Source organism: Solea senegalensis, linkage group LG4 (assembly GCF_019176455.1).
Source record: "Solea senegalensis isolate Sse05_10M linkage group LG4, IFAPA_SoseM_1, whole genome shotgun sequence".
NCBI lineage: Eukaryota > Metazoa > Chordata > Actinopteri > Pleuronectiformes > Soleidae > Solea > Solea senegalensis.
In genome coordinates, this window is record NC_058024.1 from 8,380,134 (window position 1) to 8,395,880 (window position 15,747).

Here is a 15,747-nt window from a genome sequence, read left to right on the forward strand (position 1 = left end):
GTACTACAATACGGCAGTACTACAACATGGTACGGTCATGGTACTCCCGGTTTAGTGACTGGTTTAGATTATTAGAAGGATTATATCGCCCTCTAGCGACAACACATTTGGACGCAACGCTCTATGACGTCAGCGCGTAAAGTGCAGCCGTAACAGTGTGTCCGGAAGTGATATCCGATTTCACTGCTGTCAGACAGTTGTTGCCTTCACACTTGTATCACAGCGTGTTTATGTAATGTTTTTCCGCTGTAGAAAGCAGCGGGTTGCTGTTCAGTTTCTCGCCTGATGCAAACTCATAGTGGGTGAGAGGAGGAAGTCCACAATGAGCTCTGAGGATGTGCTGAAGAGCGCGTCCACACTAGCGTCCTACAATGTGCTGTTACAGGTACGTGGACACACAGTCAGACAGAAAGACAGACAGGTAAACTACCACGCTACTCATGTCATAGTTTTGACTTGACTGACTTTTGCTTGTGTCTTTTTTTGTTTCAGGTGATGTTTCGTGTGCTCACCTTTTTGCTGAACGCATTCACATTGCGGTTTGTGTCCAAAGAGCTAATTGGTGTCGTTAATGTCAGGTAAAGATGGCAGATGTTGTGATGGCAGCCAGGACTGCAACTGATGAGTATTTTCCAGTGGTCCATTTTATTAGTTAGAACTTATGGACATTTTGCTAATGTGGGATATTTAACTTGAAATATCTCTAAAAATGTCAGATTTCCAGTATCATAGTAGTCTATCGAGTAGTAGTATGGACATTTTTGTTTTTATTGCGTCTCAAAGTTGCAAATAGTTTTGATTAAAAAATGCCAATGGGAGACCTTTAACTTGAAAACTGCACTATAAAATGGCCGACCTCCAGTGCACTAGTACAGATCAATGTGCTGAACACAACTTCATCGTTCTCGTTTAGAACTTATAGAGAATTCTCTTTATACAGTTAATCAAAGTGTAGTTATTAGGTCTCTGAAACTTATAGCGGTGAGGATTTTCATTATTTTTCCCATTCAAAGATGTGCTTTCAAAAGTGCACTCAGACAGAGATACAGTTCTCTATGGTTTAATTTTGAAAAGCGGATATTGATATCCTTACAAATCAGCTTGATTTATTGGTTCACAGGCTTTTTACTGTAAAAGCTTTGGTAAGGAGGCCGTTAAATTTCAGCGTCTGGTAGTTTGACCATGGAGAAATTGATTGCTGACCGCAGTGGAAACTACAGGTGCAAATGACCACATTAATGATGGCTGTGTTCCATTTGGCTTCCTCAGGTACATGCTGCTTCTCTGTCACACTGTTCTAACTTACATGAACTGAGCAGTATTAATGTCATCCGGTGCAAAAATTGATGGAAAATGTCAGCTGGTGTTTTCTAAAACTCAACATGACCAATAACCAAAGATATTCAGTTCACTATCATAAAGAAGCTAGCATTTAAGAAGTTATTATTTCTTAAACTGGTGAGCTGGTTGTCAATGTAGTTGTCTATAAGTATAGTTATTTATATTTATATACTCTTTAAGATACTGTATTATGTGCTTTTGAAATCTGTTATGTTTTAGTTTTTTCCCTTTTCTTTCTCTTTTACTGGACTTTATGTCTGTAATAAAATTAATAGAACTGAATTTATTGTCCATCATCAATGATTAACCATTTAATTTGTGTGTGTGTTGTGCAGGCTTACACTACTCTACACCACATTGGTGTTTTTGTCCAGAGAGGCTTTCCGCAGAGCGTGTCTGAGTGGGGGATCTGGGACAAACCACAGCTGGAGACAAGTTATCAACCTGCTGTGGCTGACGTGAGTTGAATTCACAACAGAACTTAATTTAACAATGTTCTTGGGTCTTGTGTCAAGTTGGGTACCACTCACCTGTATGATGTTGTGCCAAGAAAGGATTGATTGTCAGAAACAGAGTTCCATTTCTGCTAAATAATTGTAAAGGCAGTCTAGTTAAGAAGAAGGAAGAATATAAAATATAGATATAACTTGAATATAAAAAAAAATCTAATACTAGGAAAAATGTGGGAAAAAAAGAGTAAACACATAATTCAATAATTTGACACAAGGCAGTTCTTTACAGTGTTCAAGTGCTCATGATAGAAAATAGTTTTTCTGTCTGGTTAGACTGGCACAATCACATTGAAAGTACAGAGCTTGGTACCCAGCCCCAGTCCTGTGTAATATTTACCTGCGTGTCTTCACCTGTCAGACTGCCTCTCGGTGTGTTATGGGCGGCTCTGCTGGTGTGTGTGTGGCTGTGGCTCTTGGAGATCCCAGATCCTCAGACTGTCCCGTACTATGGCCCTGCTGTGGTGTTGTTTGGCTTGTCTGGAGTGCAGGAGCTCCTGGCTGAGCCTCTCTGGGTCCTGGCTCAAGCTCACATGTTTGTCCGCCTGAAGGTGGTCGCTGAGAGTTTAGCTATGATTGCAAAATGCAGTATAACTGTGGTGCTGGTGGTGTCCGCTCGTGAATGGGGCCTCTACATTTTCTCTGCTGCTCATGTAAGAAATCAGCTGACGTCTCCCTGTCATTATATCTGTAAATATCTCTTTCCTACTGTAATTAATCACTTTAATCTCTTCTTAGTTGGTGTACACAGGAGTCCTGGTGCTGTGTTATGCTGCTTACTTTATTCATTTCCTGGGCTCTGAACAAGCTTACAAGAAGAGTTTTCCTGTGCACCACGTTGGGGAGCTCTTACCCTGTAGAGTGGATGGAGAGGTAGTCGAGCTGTCACACACACACACACACACACACACACACACACACACACACACACAGAGAATATCCACAAACGAAAGCTGATGAGTTTTGAGATGTTTGTCATAAAAACTGTTGTTGCAGCCACTGGTTGACTGGACTCTAGCTCGGCTCACATGGAGCTTCTTCAAACAGTCCTTCCTGAAGCAGATCCTGACAGAGGGTGAGCGTTACATCATGACCTTTCTGAACGTCCTCAGCTTTGGAGACCAGGGCGTTTATGACATCGTCAACAACCTGGGCTCCATGGTGGCGCGCTTCATCTTCTTGCCCATCGAGGAAAGCTTCTACATCTTCTTTGCCAAAGTGCTGGAGAGAGGACATGATGTCAAAAACCAGAAACAGGTTTAAATATTAAAAAAACAAAACAAAGCAAACACTGCTTCATGAATGTTTTATTTGAAAGCTAGACACTGATTTTACTTCCTTTTATGACGGCAGGAAGATGTTGCTATAGCAGCAGATGTCCTGGAGTGCCTGCTAAAACTGGTTTTAGTGATCGGTCTTATCATCACAGTGTTTGGCTACGCCTTCTCTCACTTGGCTCTGGACATTTACGGCGGCTCTTTGCTGAGCAGTGGAGCAGGTGAGTGAGCTGTGGTGACGCCAAGATGAAGACTCATAACATATAAAAATCTGTTATGATAATTTATTTTTCAAAGGTCCCACTTTGCTGCGATGCTACAGCTGCTACGTCCTCCTCCTCGCTGTAAACGGTGTAACCGAGTGTTTTGTCTTTGCTGCCATGAGCCAAAGAGAGGTTGACAAGTAAGGAAGTAAACATATGCAGATGTTGTCACACGTCATATGATGGTTAATGTCAGTTAACACTTTTTTATTTTGTTTTATCCTCAGCTACAATCTGGTGATGTTGGCTCTGTCTGTGTCCTTCCTTGTCTTGTCCTACGTGCTGACGTGGTGGGCTGGTGGTGTCGGCTTCATACTTGCAAACTGCCTCAACATGGGCCTGCGCATCGTCCACAGCCTGCTTTACATACACCGCTACTTCCAGTTCACTGCGTGGAAACCACTGCGAGGCCTCCGGCCCTCCCCGCTCCTCCTACTGGCCCTTGCTGTCAGTGGAGTCATCACAGCAGTTTCAGAGGTACAAGACAGACATTCCTCCTTATTCTTAACAACAACTGAGTTCTCTGTTGTGGGTTATGTCAGTTAAAGGTACTCACAGATACTTAGAATCCAGTAGATTGGTTCAACCAGCAGCTGCAATATGACGACAGTGACCACAACAAGGCTGTTCAATTATTATACAAATGCTTTGTATATATTTTTTTGCTTGTTTAGCTTCTCCATCTCTGGGGGTCACCACAGCAAATAATTCACATATTTGATTTGGCAGATACTTTTACTCCTGACACAACCCTCCTGTGTATCCAGGCTTGGGAATGGCACAAGGAGTACACTGGATGTGGCTGGAGTCAATTAAGAGTATTTAATATTAGCAATTACCAGTTGTTTCTCTTTGAAATGTTTGTAATATTTGACCCAGGCACTTCTCAAAATGCATTTAATATAATGCAAAAGAACTATCAGTGCTGTCAAACCTATCAGGTTGTGCAGAGTGCTGCATTAATGGTCTGTACTACTATAGGAATTTATGTAGTAATCTTTGAGGGGCAGTTAAACGAGTTTGTTTCTGTGTGGCTGGGCCGCTAAGAGGTTGCTCCTGGGGCAACTGCTATACTATATATCTACATCATGTCAACTATAAATGCTTGTTTTCACCAATAAATGGTTCAAATTGTTATTGTAAGAGTCTTGAAGAGACAACATTACCAAAGAGACAACATTACAGAAGCACTAGTGTCACTCAGCTCTCACTCAGATCCCGCTCTGAAGCAGAATACAGCGTTAAAAAATGTCTAGGTATTATTGAAGGACACAACCACCAGTATCAGGCATCAACAGGTTCCACCTTTGACCACATTGGTGTTCTCCGTTTTCACAGCAGCCACAGCAACACCACCATTTTCCAGAACTTCACATCCTTGCAGTGGCGAATGATCTGGTGTGAGCTTGTCAACGGTGTAGTCCAGCTCAAACAAATCGGGGCAGCCTTCAATATCATATTATTGTCCCTGTCAGCTACATATACCTTGCAACATCTCAAGCCTTATGGCAATTCAGAGCAGGCCTTGGGCGAGAGTTACTGACTACAGTGCTTCAGTAATGATGTCAGACTCTTACAAAGCCAATTTCAGCAATATATTGGTGAAGACCAGCACTTTTAGTGGACATAATGTGAATGTTGCAGTTGCCCCACAGGATTACATTGTGGCAATGTTGTGGCAGCTGACTGAACCAGTCATCTGGACCCATTGTTAAAGTTAATGTCAGCACTATTTTAATGACACACCCACAAGTAAACATAAAGCCCAGGTTGAAAAATCCCAGTATTTGTATTTAATTCTGATTGTCCTGTAAAACCTAATCCAGAGATTGATATTATTGTGGTAATCCGTGTTCACGTTATATTGTTATTCAATTTTCAGAGTGTTTTCTGCTGTGACAGCGGCTGGTTACTGAGGCTGGTCCATATTGGCGTGGGAGCAGTGAGTCTACTTGGTGTGCTTGTAGTTGTTCTCCTCACAGAGACGAGGCTCATACAGTTTGTGAGGACTCGGCTGTTGCCTCAGTACGGAAAAAAACACACGTAAATTTGACCAAAAATGGAAGAAAAATGCACAATCAGTAGCTAAAATGCTACTAAATGATGGTTACTGTCTGTGTGAAAGCAACGAGGGAACAACATTTTGAAACTTGACCTCTGTGTGTTTGTTTTGTGTGTGCGTGCGTGCAATGTTTTTACTGTAACATTCCTGCATCGGTAATGATGCCATGATCCGTTTCAGGATGTAATTATGGGTGAAAAAAACTGAAGAATGTATTTAAAGATGAAAATGACTTTGTTACTGGGGCAGGTTGTCTAACACAAATAAAATTAGGTAATTTCTATTCATATTTGTGGTGTTATAATTAAAATATATGAAATTCTGTTGTGTAAAATGACCAAAAGACAGCTTTTGCAATACTTGTCTTTCTCTTTTTGGAAGGTCCCAATTGATGTTTGGTCTATTTTAGATTTAATATCACATTGTGTAAATAATGGACATTTTTAAAGCAGATACATTTGGGGCGGTTTATAGAGTTGTATTTTGTTCATAAGATTCTGTTTCTGAAGGATTTCACTTGTGATGCACTTTGTGTCTGATCTCATGTTGATCAAAAGCCAAAAACCACTGCACATTGAAATGATGACTTGCTGATTTGGTTCATGAGTGAAAGAACATTTGTGAGGTTCACTTTGACTTTTGATATTGACATTTTTGTTCTTGTGACCACTGATAACCAGCACCTGATTGTTTATGTTGTCGGTGCAGGAAGAGTCTTCATTTCATAAGCTTACACACATTCAAAAAAGAGTACATATGGGATCTCCTCCTGACGTCTGTCTACTTAGACTTTTGTACGTTAGGTTAGGTTTTGTACGTTAGGTTCTTGTTCCAGTTTGTGTCTTTTACTTGTTCTCTCTTAGAGCCTGAACAGTATGAGAGTGACCCAATTGTTGACATGTTGCTGGGTGGACTTTTCCTCTTTACTAATCACTGCTGTCCCTAATTATGTAAAAAAAAAAAGAAAAGAGCCGGAAATCCTGGGAAGGCAGTGTGATTCTCTGTTCTTTATGCTCTTCTAGTACCATGCCATAAAGTTCCTCCAGGAAGTAAAAGTCATAACCCTTGACCTTGAGTCCACATTTCTTTGCCCACTTGTTACCAGTGTTGGTTGAGAGAGGTAGAGCAGAGAGTATTATCTTGGGGGAACGTATTACCAGTTGTAGAAGTGAGCTCATCAGTTTTTACTGAAGCAGCAGAGAAGATGGCAGACCATGAGAAAATCCAGAGGCAGAGACAGAAGAGGAGGAGCCCGCACACTCATTGCGTCATGTGTTTGTCTTTGAAACACATTTATTGACCACTAGAGAATCTTGCTCGGTTGTGTAATTTGTGAGTGTGTTGAGGTGAACGCACAGGAGAAGCAGACCAACAGTTGACAGAGGAGGAGGATATTTTCACCCACTGAACCACAATGTCTCAAGTGAGTGCACTTTTTGAGTTTCCAAAATGGTGCATGCCAGAAATGGGTGGGCAGGAATCTCTTTAATGTTGTTTGACTTGTGCCTTTCCTGTGCCTGATCTCCAGCCAGGACAGGAAGAAGGTGAACACATGCAGCGTCCTGAAGTGAGTGAAGAGGATCTGACTGAAACAAAGGGCAAACTGGGCACTGGTGGGCCACCAAAGAGCAAGACCTTTGAAGTCATGGAGGAGTGTGGTAAGCACACACACAATATTACACTGAGGAGATGGAAAGAAATGCATTTTTTAGATTATTAAAATCAGATTCAGTCAGTGGGTGTGTATGGAGCATTTCCCATGATGCTGAAGTTTCCACTCCATATACAGAGAGGGGGGGTTGTAATGATGGGAGATTCCCCTCTCTCTCTCTGTTTCACCTACTAGGATGAGGGGAAATCAGTGCATGTGTTTATGAAGAGCATACCACACTTGTGATAGTTACTTCTCGCTCTTTTTTCCTCCTTTTGCAGAGAAAACGGGTAAAGTTGCTCCGTCTGTGTTCAGTCGAGCTAAGTCTGGAGCAGAGACCGCGCTCAACACACGCTCAGGTCGTCCAGTCAGAAAGTAGCAGACCTCTGGACCATGACTGGACAACACTTTAAGGGTTTGGGTTTGGTTCCAGCTGAATATCCATCCATTTAAAAAAAGAAATCAGCATAAAAAGCCACCTTCTTACTTTTTTTGTGCCGTTGTCCTGTTCATCCAAGTTCTGCTTGTGTTTTTGCACTAAGTTTAATTGTAGCACGTAGTTGCATTTATAGTATTATAGTGAACAGATATACAGGTTCCCAATACATTTTTATTTACATAAATGGTATCTCAAATCGATAATTTGGTTAATTTAGTCTCTGTTGTGGTTTCCTCTCACTGGCATTTATCTACTGTTCAATGATGCAAGTTAATGACTTGATTTCTTGATTTAAGTCATGAGGTCTTTTATTTGAATAATCATGACTCATTCACTTGTTAAAATACATGTAAATGCTCATTACAACTAATGACCATCTGCGTGACTTGATTCCATTAAGCGGTTAATTTAGACAGATTATAGTCCACTCAGTCCTTCTTAACCGTTTATTTGCCTGTTAAAGTTAGTGTATAAGAATTGGTGACATCTAATGGTGAAACAACGGGACTTCTCTGCTCAGCCCTTTCTTTGTCATAGTGGCCTGAGCAGCTTCAAAGAGAGCTTTGAGTCATCCATTAGCTGATGAGGTTCACATAGATCCAGATGTTTAAAAGTGTTATTCAGTCGTTGTCATGTTAGATAGCCAGCAGTTCTTTTTATTTATGTTAGAAGCTTCTGCTTCAAAGTAATAAAACTGTAGAAACATGGTAACACGAGGTGACACCCTCAATAAAGCAAGGCCTGTGATTATATGCTTAAAACAATTCTTATTGGTAGTTTAGTCTATTTCTGTCAGTAAACCCTCCCAAATGTTACACAATGGATCTTTAAGGGCTATTTAAACTAAACTAAACAACTAAAATGACTTGCTGTGATGTCAACACCTACTTTGTGACTAAAATGCAATTTGTCCATCCAAATTATTTGATTTCAACTGTGAAGGGCTAATGTAAGCAGCTCAGTTTCTTACTTGCAAAAATGAACGACTGGTAGCCCCTTATCCTTAGACAGTTTGATCAATTCATTCATCTTCTACTGCTTTATCCTCCACATGAGGGTCGCTGGTGCTAGTTCCAGCTGACGTAGGACGAAAGGCGGGGTAAACCCTGGACAGTTCGCCAGTCCATCACACAGCCACAAAGAGAAAAACAACCATTCACAGTCAATTTAGAGTGTTTGATTTGCTTGATCCCCAAATCTGCATGTTTTTGGACTGTTGGAGAAAACCCACGCACACACACGAGAACATACAGTTGCATGCAGAAAGACCCTTGTTCCAACCAGGTCACGAAACTGGATCTTCTTCCTGCAAAGGAAAGAGTGCTAACCACTACACCACCATGTGGCTGACAGTTGTTTTTTCTTAAAATTACTTAATTTCATTCAGTTCTATTGGATTAAGGGCCAGTATAAACTGGTGATTATAATGATTATAGGCCATACTGCTTAGTGACTGAATGGGTGTTTCTGATTTAAAAATGATGCATGTAATTCACAAGTATTATGTTTGACAGATTATAGTTTAATTATTTTACCTGCTGAAATGGCAGTAAAGGGCCAATGCGGTTAAATGTGTTTTTTTCTCTTGCCAAAATGTGATTATATCCCGCATCCTGTAGCTTAAGTTTGTTTCTAATAAAAAAACTGCTGTCAAGTAATTTGAATATGTGAAATAACAACATCCGCTTTGTTTTTCAAGAAAAAAAATGTAGAGAAAATATTAATGATAACTCAAGTCAAATTGTTTTTTTTCCACTTTTATTCAAAATTATTTCCATTAACAAACAGAATGAATAAAACAAAACTCCTACAGTAATTGCTGCAGAACAAAATGAGCGATGGTGAAAGTGACGATGGGGAAAATGCAGAGGATTGAAGTGAACGATGTAACATGCCCTGGTGACACTCTCTATAGTCTGTGAAAGAAAGAACTAACTCCGGTTTTACTTCATAAACTTATGATGTTGATCTTGCAGGATTTTAGCCGAGGACTTGGCGTCGTAGAACAGCTCGTTGATTTCCTCGACCTGCTCTCTCTCCACGCTCTCTTTTCCTTGAACACGTCCCAGCAGATTGGCCGGTGTCAGCAGCTGCACAGCATATCTGCAAACAAACAGCAAATTTTTAACCTCATGTCATTATATTTGAACAATTTCACAAAAATATGTGTGATGTTGATGATGTTGTCTCTTGGTCTATCACGTTTAGCACCAGACGGGGCTAAATATTATGGTTTCCAATCAAATATATCACAAATAGTAAAGAACGTTTTTTTACATCTATTATCAATAAGCCAACTGTTTTCACCAATTTATAAAGATGCAGATAAAAATGACTCATTTTTTTAAATCACTGATCCACCCACAGTGTGGTGTTATGTGATCAAATAAACCTGGAACACTTAATGTAAAGCTGCTGAGATGTCCCTGTCATTCAGTGACACCCACTTTGAGTGACAGTCTTTACCTGAGGGTGGTCTTTGTGCCGATCTCTGCCAGGTGTGACAAGGCTTCTTCGCTGATATTGATCCCTTCAGTCTGAGCACGGATCTTGATGATCTACAAAATCACAGGCACGTAAGTGAGTCATGCCTCACTCGCTGTCTCTCATCACACATGGAGACACTTTGGCTGTCAGACTCACCTGCTTCATCTCCTGTGGTGTGTAGAGCATGGTGCGGATTATCATGACTCTGTCCAGCAGGTCCAGAGGAATCCCATGTGGAGAGCTGATGTCCTCCGTCCCCCTGGTGAACGACAGGTAAGAGTTACATCTACAATTCTTTATCTTAGCAGAAAAATGTCTCTGGTCTCTTTCCTTTTTAGGATTGTGCTTCTTGCTCTAGAAAACACATTTTAACACCTCTCACCTAATTAAACAGTTTCCCCTGTTGGACGCGAATACGACGATGGGCGCGATGGAGCTCTCGAGTGCTCGGTGTAGGTAGGTGAAGCATTCGATGTCGAGCATGTGCACCTCGTCCACAAACAGCACACCGGGTACAAGCTCAGCTACGCCCTGGTCGATGTAGCGATTCACCACCTTGTTAATCTCAGCTCGGAGTTTATCTACAAAAGACCAAGGATTAAATAAGGACTGACTGAAAATTGAAAAACAACTTCTGGCATGAGACTCTTTCACACTACAGTTTGCAAATATAAATAGCATAATTTAAGCCAAACAACACATTCAGTTCAGTTTTTTTCAATCCTGTATCCTGCTTATTAAGTGCGATGTTATAAATGTGTGTGTAAGAATGTCAAACACATTCCCACTGGTCAAAATCCTGTTTAAACCCAGGATTCATTTGTTTTTTTGACCAGTGGGAATGAGGCATTTAACAGGAAGCGGTAGCTGTAAATCATTTCCTACCTGTGATTTCTGTCTTTTTTGGTTTCATCAGTTGTCCCATCATGGAAAGAATGTCCTGTCCTCCCTAGGATTGAATCATGAATTGATGATTGATTAGTTTTAAAAATATAAAAAGGGATAAAACTCTGTAACACTGAAGAACATTAGCAGTAACGTACTTGGGGTCTGGCATTTGCAATATCCAGGTCATGCAACGTGACATCTTGCACGATCTCCTTCTTTTTGTGGACATCACCTTTGGGCAGTGGGACATACTCTTCTGCTTCCAGGTCAAACTCTGTTGCAAATGTGTCACAGCGACCTTGTCTCTGCAAGTACAATAGCAAAGAATGTGAATCATTTTTGTAAAATAGCAAACTAATTAATTAACCACCCACTGGTTTGACTGAAGTGAGTGTCTCTGGACGACAGAGAAACAAAGACGGTGCACGAGAGGAGGCCGAGCAGGTGTATGATTGAACCTAGTGCCAGGCCCAACAGAGAGAGCAGGCTGAGAGATGAAAGGGTTTGAGGAGGCAGGTCATGAGATGCTGTCAACAGCAACAAATGTGTCGCCCAGCCCGTTCTCTTTGGCCTCTGACAAGAGCCGACCTGCGCCCTCAGCCCACCTGTACCGATTAAAGGAACCGTCATCAGAGCCTGTCAACACAGACCACAAGCACCACTGCTGGAAAAGAGGCACTATAGGAGATGGTGAGATAGATGAAGAGCAGAGAGCTGCAGGAATGAGAGACAGACTCATTCCAGTGAACAGCAGAAATGCAGCTGAGCTTTCAAGCAGAACAGAGGGAGATGAAAGTACATAACCATGAAGGACAGAAGAGGACAGGCAAGACAGAAATCACTCAACCTTGGCCTACACAGGATTCTCTTTTTAAGTTTGAACTTTCAATATTTAATCTGTGAAATAAGACAATCAGGTGAATTACAATATTTGACAGGCCAATCAAAGCAGGGACACACAATAGTGATATGATGATACCTTGACAGCTCCACTGTTTGCTTCAATGTAGATGACGTCTCCCACTTCCACGCGCTCCTTTTGAAGACTCTCATAAATACTAGGATCCAGCTAAAGAAACAAGACAAGATATTTTGACTCACACTTGTTACATCGATAGTCTGTTTGTGAGCAGCATAACTCAAAAAGTGAAGGATGTAGGTTATGGGCCAAGGAAGAGATTTAGGTGATGACACTGATTTAGGATTTTGTTGTTGCAAAAAACAGTTGTTGCAAGACAGAGGAGTTTAATGACACTGGAAAATTGCTCCCTGATGTATCTACAGTTGTTTTGTTGAATAATTTTAAGTTAAGTTTAAAAAATTACACAGCTAAGAGACTATTTTTTAAATACCTGATAAAAAACAATACAATTAATGTGGATAAAGCATAATGTAGCTCCCAATCTGACCTTGAGCTGCTTTGTGCCTTTGGCCGTCTTGAGACCGATGATGACGTGGCTGATGGTTTTGCCGTAGCCTCCCATGGGATTCTCAGTCTCACAGGGGGTCAGCTCTGTTACCTCCCCTTCATACACCTCCTTGGTCTCTTTGATACGCAGTCCTGAAGGCAGGCGACATCAGTCACACACACACAAACACATCAGGCCTTGAGATTCCTGTATCAGCTAAGCCGCCACATCCCTCTGACTGCTGAACAATGCGTTTATTACACAGAGAGAGACACGTGTGCGCGTGCCCATGAAATTACTGGGCATCATTACTGTGTAACATGATCACATTCTATCCGAGTACGAGCAGCACACAGGTGGAAGGCCCTTAGTGGTGCGGGTCAGACAGCAGGGACTGTCTGTCGACAAGGTGATGACAACCTTCAAATGAAGCCCACTCCTCCAGTGGATCTTGTTCTAGGGGAGGAGCGAAGGTGCTGACGACCAGCTGTCCGTCTACCTAAGCTCCATTTCCTCCCCTGCGACAGGTGCCATCACCACTCAGACAAATTTCCCCTCTAAAGCCTTCCTTCCTTCTAGAATCCACTGTAGAATGTTGACTTTCAGCTCATAAGAATGATGCCATGTGAATCCTCAGTGGAAAACTGAGCTGGAATCACATTTAGCCATTTACATCAAATAATGCATAGGACTAAATTAATTCAGTGTGTTACTGTACCTCAAGAACCAAAATTTGTTTTTCAAATCGACAGTTTTGGTGCCAACAGGGAGTTAGCTTGGTTTTGAATTTTTCTGTGTTGTTGCTTGGGATAATTCCTGCTGTTTCTGCCAACACTTTTCATCAAGATATCTGGATGTGACTTTTGCCCCTCTTGCTGCTACTTTGGTTCTGTGTTGTGGACTAAGACCCTGTCCAGACCTGGTATTAATATCTAAAGTGTCCTCAGTGACCCAATTGCATAAACAGCCCTGCAAGTAGCCCTAAGCAAGACTGTTTTAAACCTGGCATGTGTCTCCTATGATCACATGACATCCACACCTTTTAGTAAAAATACACAGTCCTGTTATGTCTTTTCGCGAGAATAAAATTATGCTGATTGTATGAATGTAAAGATATGTCTGATGTCAACCTCTTGTGAGACCTGTACTCAGTGTGATCTGGACATGATCAGATCACTCAGAACAGATGTTATCAACAGGTCTGAACAGGCTCTAAGAAATGTGAAAATTGAATTCATGCTCAGCTTATTATCAATATCACAACAGGTTAGAGCCTTCCAAAACACATCAACCTAAGTCACTGTGATTTGTGTGGGTATTACGAACCAAAGTTTGATTCAAAGCTAACTATTTAAGTGAAACTCACCAATGGCCCTCCTGAAATTTTCCATCAGTACTTCTGTTTTTTTAATTTCAGATGAGTAGACCTCACTGCCGACCATCGGGCAGAAAGGCACCTTGTTTCCCAGCTCCTGTGCTACTGCCAAGGCAAGGGCCGTCTAAAAGAAGGAGAGGTAAAAAAGGGGTTTTAGGGGGAAGATACTCAGCAACATCAAGAGTCTCCTACTAAATGTATGCTGAAAACTTACCTTCCCTGTACCAGGTGGCCCTGCCAATAACACTGCCCTGCCTGCCATCTTCTTCGAGCGAATGAGCTCGACAATTATGCCACAAGCCTAGACAACGACACAAGCAATATACATTGAAGTGACTTCAAAGCATATTTCTAAAACTTTATTGTTCATTATTAACCATGTATGTGTTAGATTACTGTGAAGCACAAACAAACATGCTATAGTCTACATCTGTCTACTACAAATGTACAGTCATGATTGTGCCTAAACTAACACAATTCATATAAGTAAGCAGTGCAATTTAATAAACTAGTGCTACTTTACCTTTCATTAAAGATATTAATTTATCGTTTTAAGTAAAAAAAAAACAACCAAAACAATAATTCATGGTCAAGTTTCCTTTCAATAACAGATGAATACAAATATATGTACACATACATACTGTACATATATATATATATATATATATATATAGTCTTTTCATAATCATAATACAGCATACAGCAACATGCATAGTGATACCATAAAGAGAACAATTATTAAAACAGTTTAAATTGTGCAGAGCTAGATCTGCACAGATTATTACAGTACTGTATTATATTTTTATATACACAATACTGTATTATATTTACAGGCTTTGTGTGCCTCCTTTATCTGGAAGACAGCTTATTCAAAAATTGGTTAAATGTCTGCATTTAGATAAATAAATAAATGTAAGAAAAGAATAATGTAATGCAAATATATTTAATGCCAGAACAAAAAGGATTTGCTTTTGGGAGCGCGCATGTAGATCAGTGTACTTCCGGGTCAGGTTCACCCATGGAAACCGAAAACAAACAACAATGGAGGTAACATACTCGTGCTAGGTTTTACAATTTTGTTTTATTTTTAGGTTGGCCTCAAACATAAAGATCAACGACAAAATAAAAAAAAAAACATTGTACATTTTTTGTATTTGTTTTGAAAGATCTCGCTATGGTACGTTTATAAATTGTTTTTCAACCCTCAACGCTATTACTTCCAGGTCATTTCCTGCGTTCGTACATGCTGTCATTATACAGTCTGGTTAAAATGTTACAAATATGATGTTTATTAGACTGAAAAGCAATAATGAATTACTAATTACTGATGATGGACATTCCCGTTAACCTCCGTATGAAATAGCGACACCACTATGCTAACTAAACTAGCTGAGTGTACAGTGCCTACAGTGGACACGTTCCTCATAAACACTTCTGATATATATGAAACATTTATCCTAAACGTGATAACAATACCATTAATAACGCAGGTGCAGTGAAAGATGATTGTTACCTCTCTCGCAGCCTCCTGGCCTACCAGACCACATGCGCTCTGCTTAGCATTCCCGGCCTCGTCTAGCCCGAGTCCTTTTACATGACTGTGGGAGGCAATCCTCTGTGTCTTCGTGGTGCTTTTTACCTCCTCGATTTTCATAGTTGTGATATATTTGATGCACGAGCTGCAAACCGATGTTCAGGTAGATACAAAAGTATACGCTTCAGGTAATTCCTTACCGCCGCAACCGGCGCCGAAACTCAAAACACTGGGGGATCTTCTTCTAAAGTGCTGACTTTGGCAGACTAGACCTAACAACAGGGTTTTGCTGCCCTCTACTGTTTATCAGTCTTTGCCAGTTGTTTATAAAGTCCAATAATTTGCCGATATCGGAACAATTACTTTATGTATGTCCAGAGTGAGTAAAGTACGCAACTTCTCCCAAAGTCTCTGGACAGTTTCCTCCTTTGAACATCAAGGGAAATCGGTTTCCATGTGGGTTACTATGGAAAAGGTATAAGCGGATGCGCCGCCCACTTAGACCATTCATG

At 40.8% G+C, this 15,747-nt stretch overlaps 3 protein-coding genes across 3 annotated transcripts; 2 read left to right on the forward strand and 1 right to left on the reverse strand.

Annotated features, from left to right (window-relative positions):
* Nucleotides 1–134: 134 nt before the first annotated feature.
* Nucleotides 135–5,450, forward strand: rft1 (RFT1 homolog). The gene is made up of 10 exons (XM_044023683.1): nucleotides 135–385; nucleotides 493–578; nucleotides 1,677–1,799; nucleotides 2,212–2,503; nucleotides 2,589–2,723; nucleotides 2,847–3,107; nucleotides 3,204–3,348; nucleotides 3,425–3,530; nucleotides 3,618–3,867; nucleotides 5,273–5,450. The coding sequence occupies exons 1-10, from the start codon at nucleotides 323–325 to the stop codon at nucleotides 5,435–5,437; spliced, it is 1,626 nt and encodes a 541-aa protein (XP_043879618.1). The 5' UTR covers nucleotides 135–322; the 3' UTR covers nucleotides 5,438–5,450.
* Nucleotides 5,451–6,602: 1,152 nt separating this feature from the next.
* mustn1a (musculoskeletal, embryonic nuclear protein 1a) lies at nucleotides 6,603–8,292 on the forward strand. The gene is made up of 3 exons (XM_044023684.1): nucleotides 6,603–6,875; nucleotides 6,981–7,110; nucleotides 7,385–8,292. Exons 1-3 carry the CDS (start codon nucleotides 6,867–6,869, stop codon nucleotides 7,480–7,482), a joined length of 237 nt encoding a protein of 78 aa, XP_043879619.1. The 5' UTR covers nucleotides 6,603–6,866; the 3' UTR covers nucleotides 7,483–8,292.
* A 991-nt stretch (nucleotides 8,293–9,283) lies between these two features.
* ruvbl1 (RuvB-like AAA ATPase 1) lies at nucleotides 9,284–15,483 on the reverse strand. The gene is made up of 11 exons (XM_044023872.1): nucleotides 15,215–15,483; nucleotides 13,916–14,002; nucleotides 13,693–13,825; nucleotides 12,327–12,478; nucleotides 11,897–11,986; nucleotides 11,073–11,222; nucleotides 10,915–10,978; nucleotides 10,412–10,610; nucleotides 10,186–10,288; nucleotides 10,009–10,100; nucleotides 9,284–9,645 (listed from the first exon to the last, which is right to left on the reverse strand). The coding sequence occupies exons 1-11, from the start codon at nucleotides 15,353–15,355 to the stop codon at nucleotides 9,486–9,488; spliced, it is 1,371 nt and encodes a 456-aa protein (XP_043879807.1). The 5' UTR covers nucleotides 15,356–15,483; the 3' UTR covers nucleotides 9,284–9,485.
* Nucleotides 15,484–15,747: the final 264 nt, after the last annotated feature.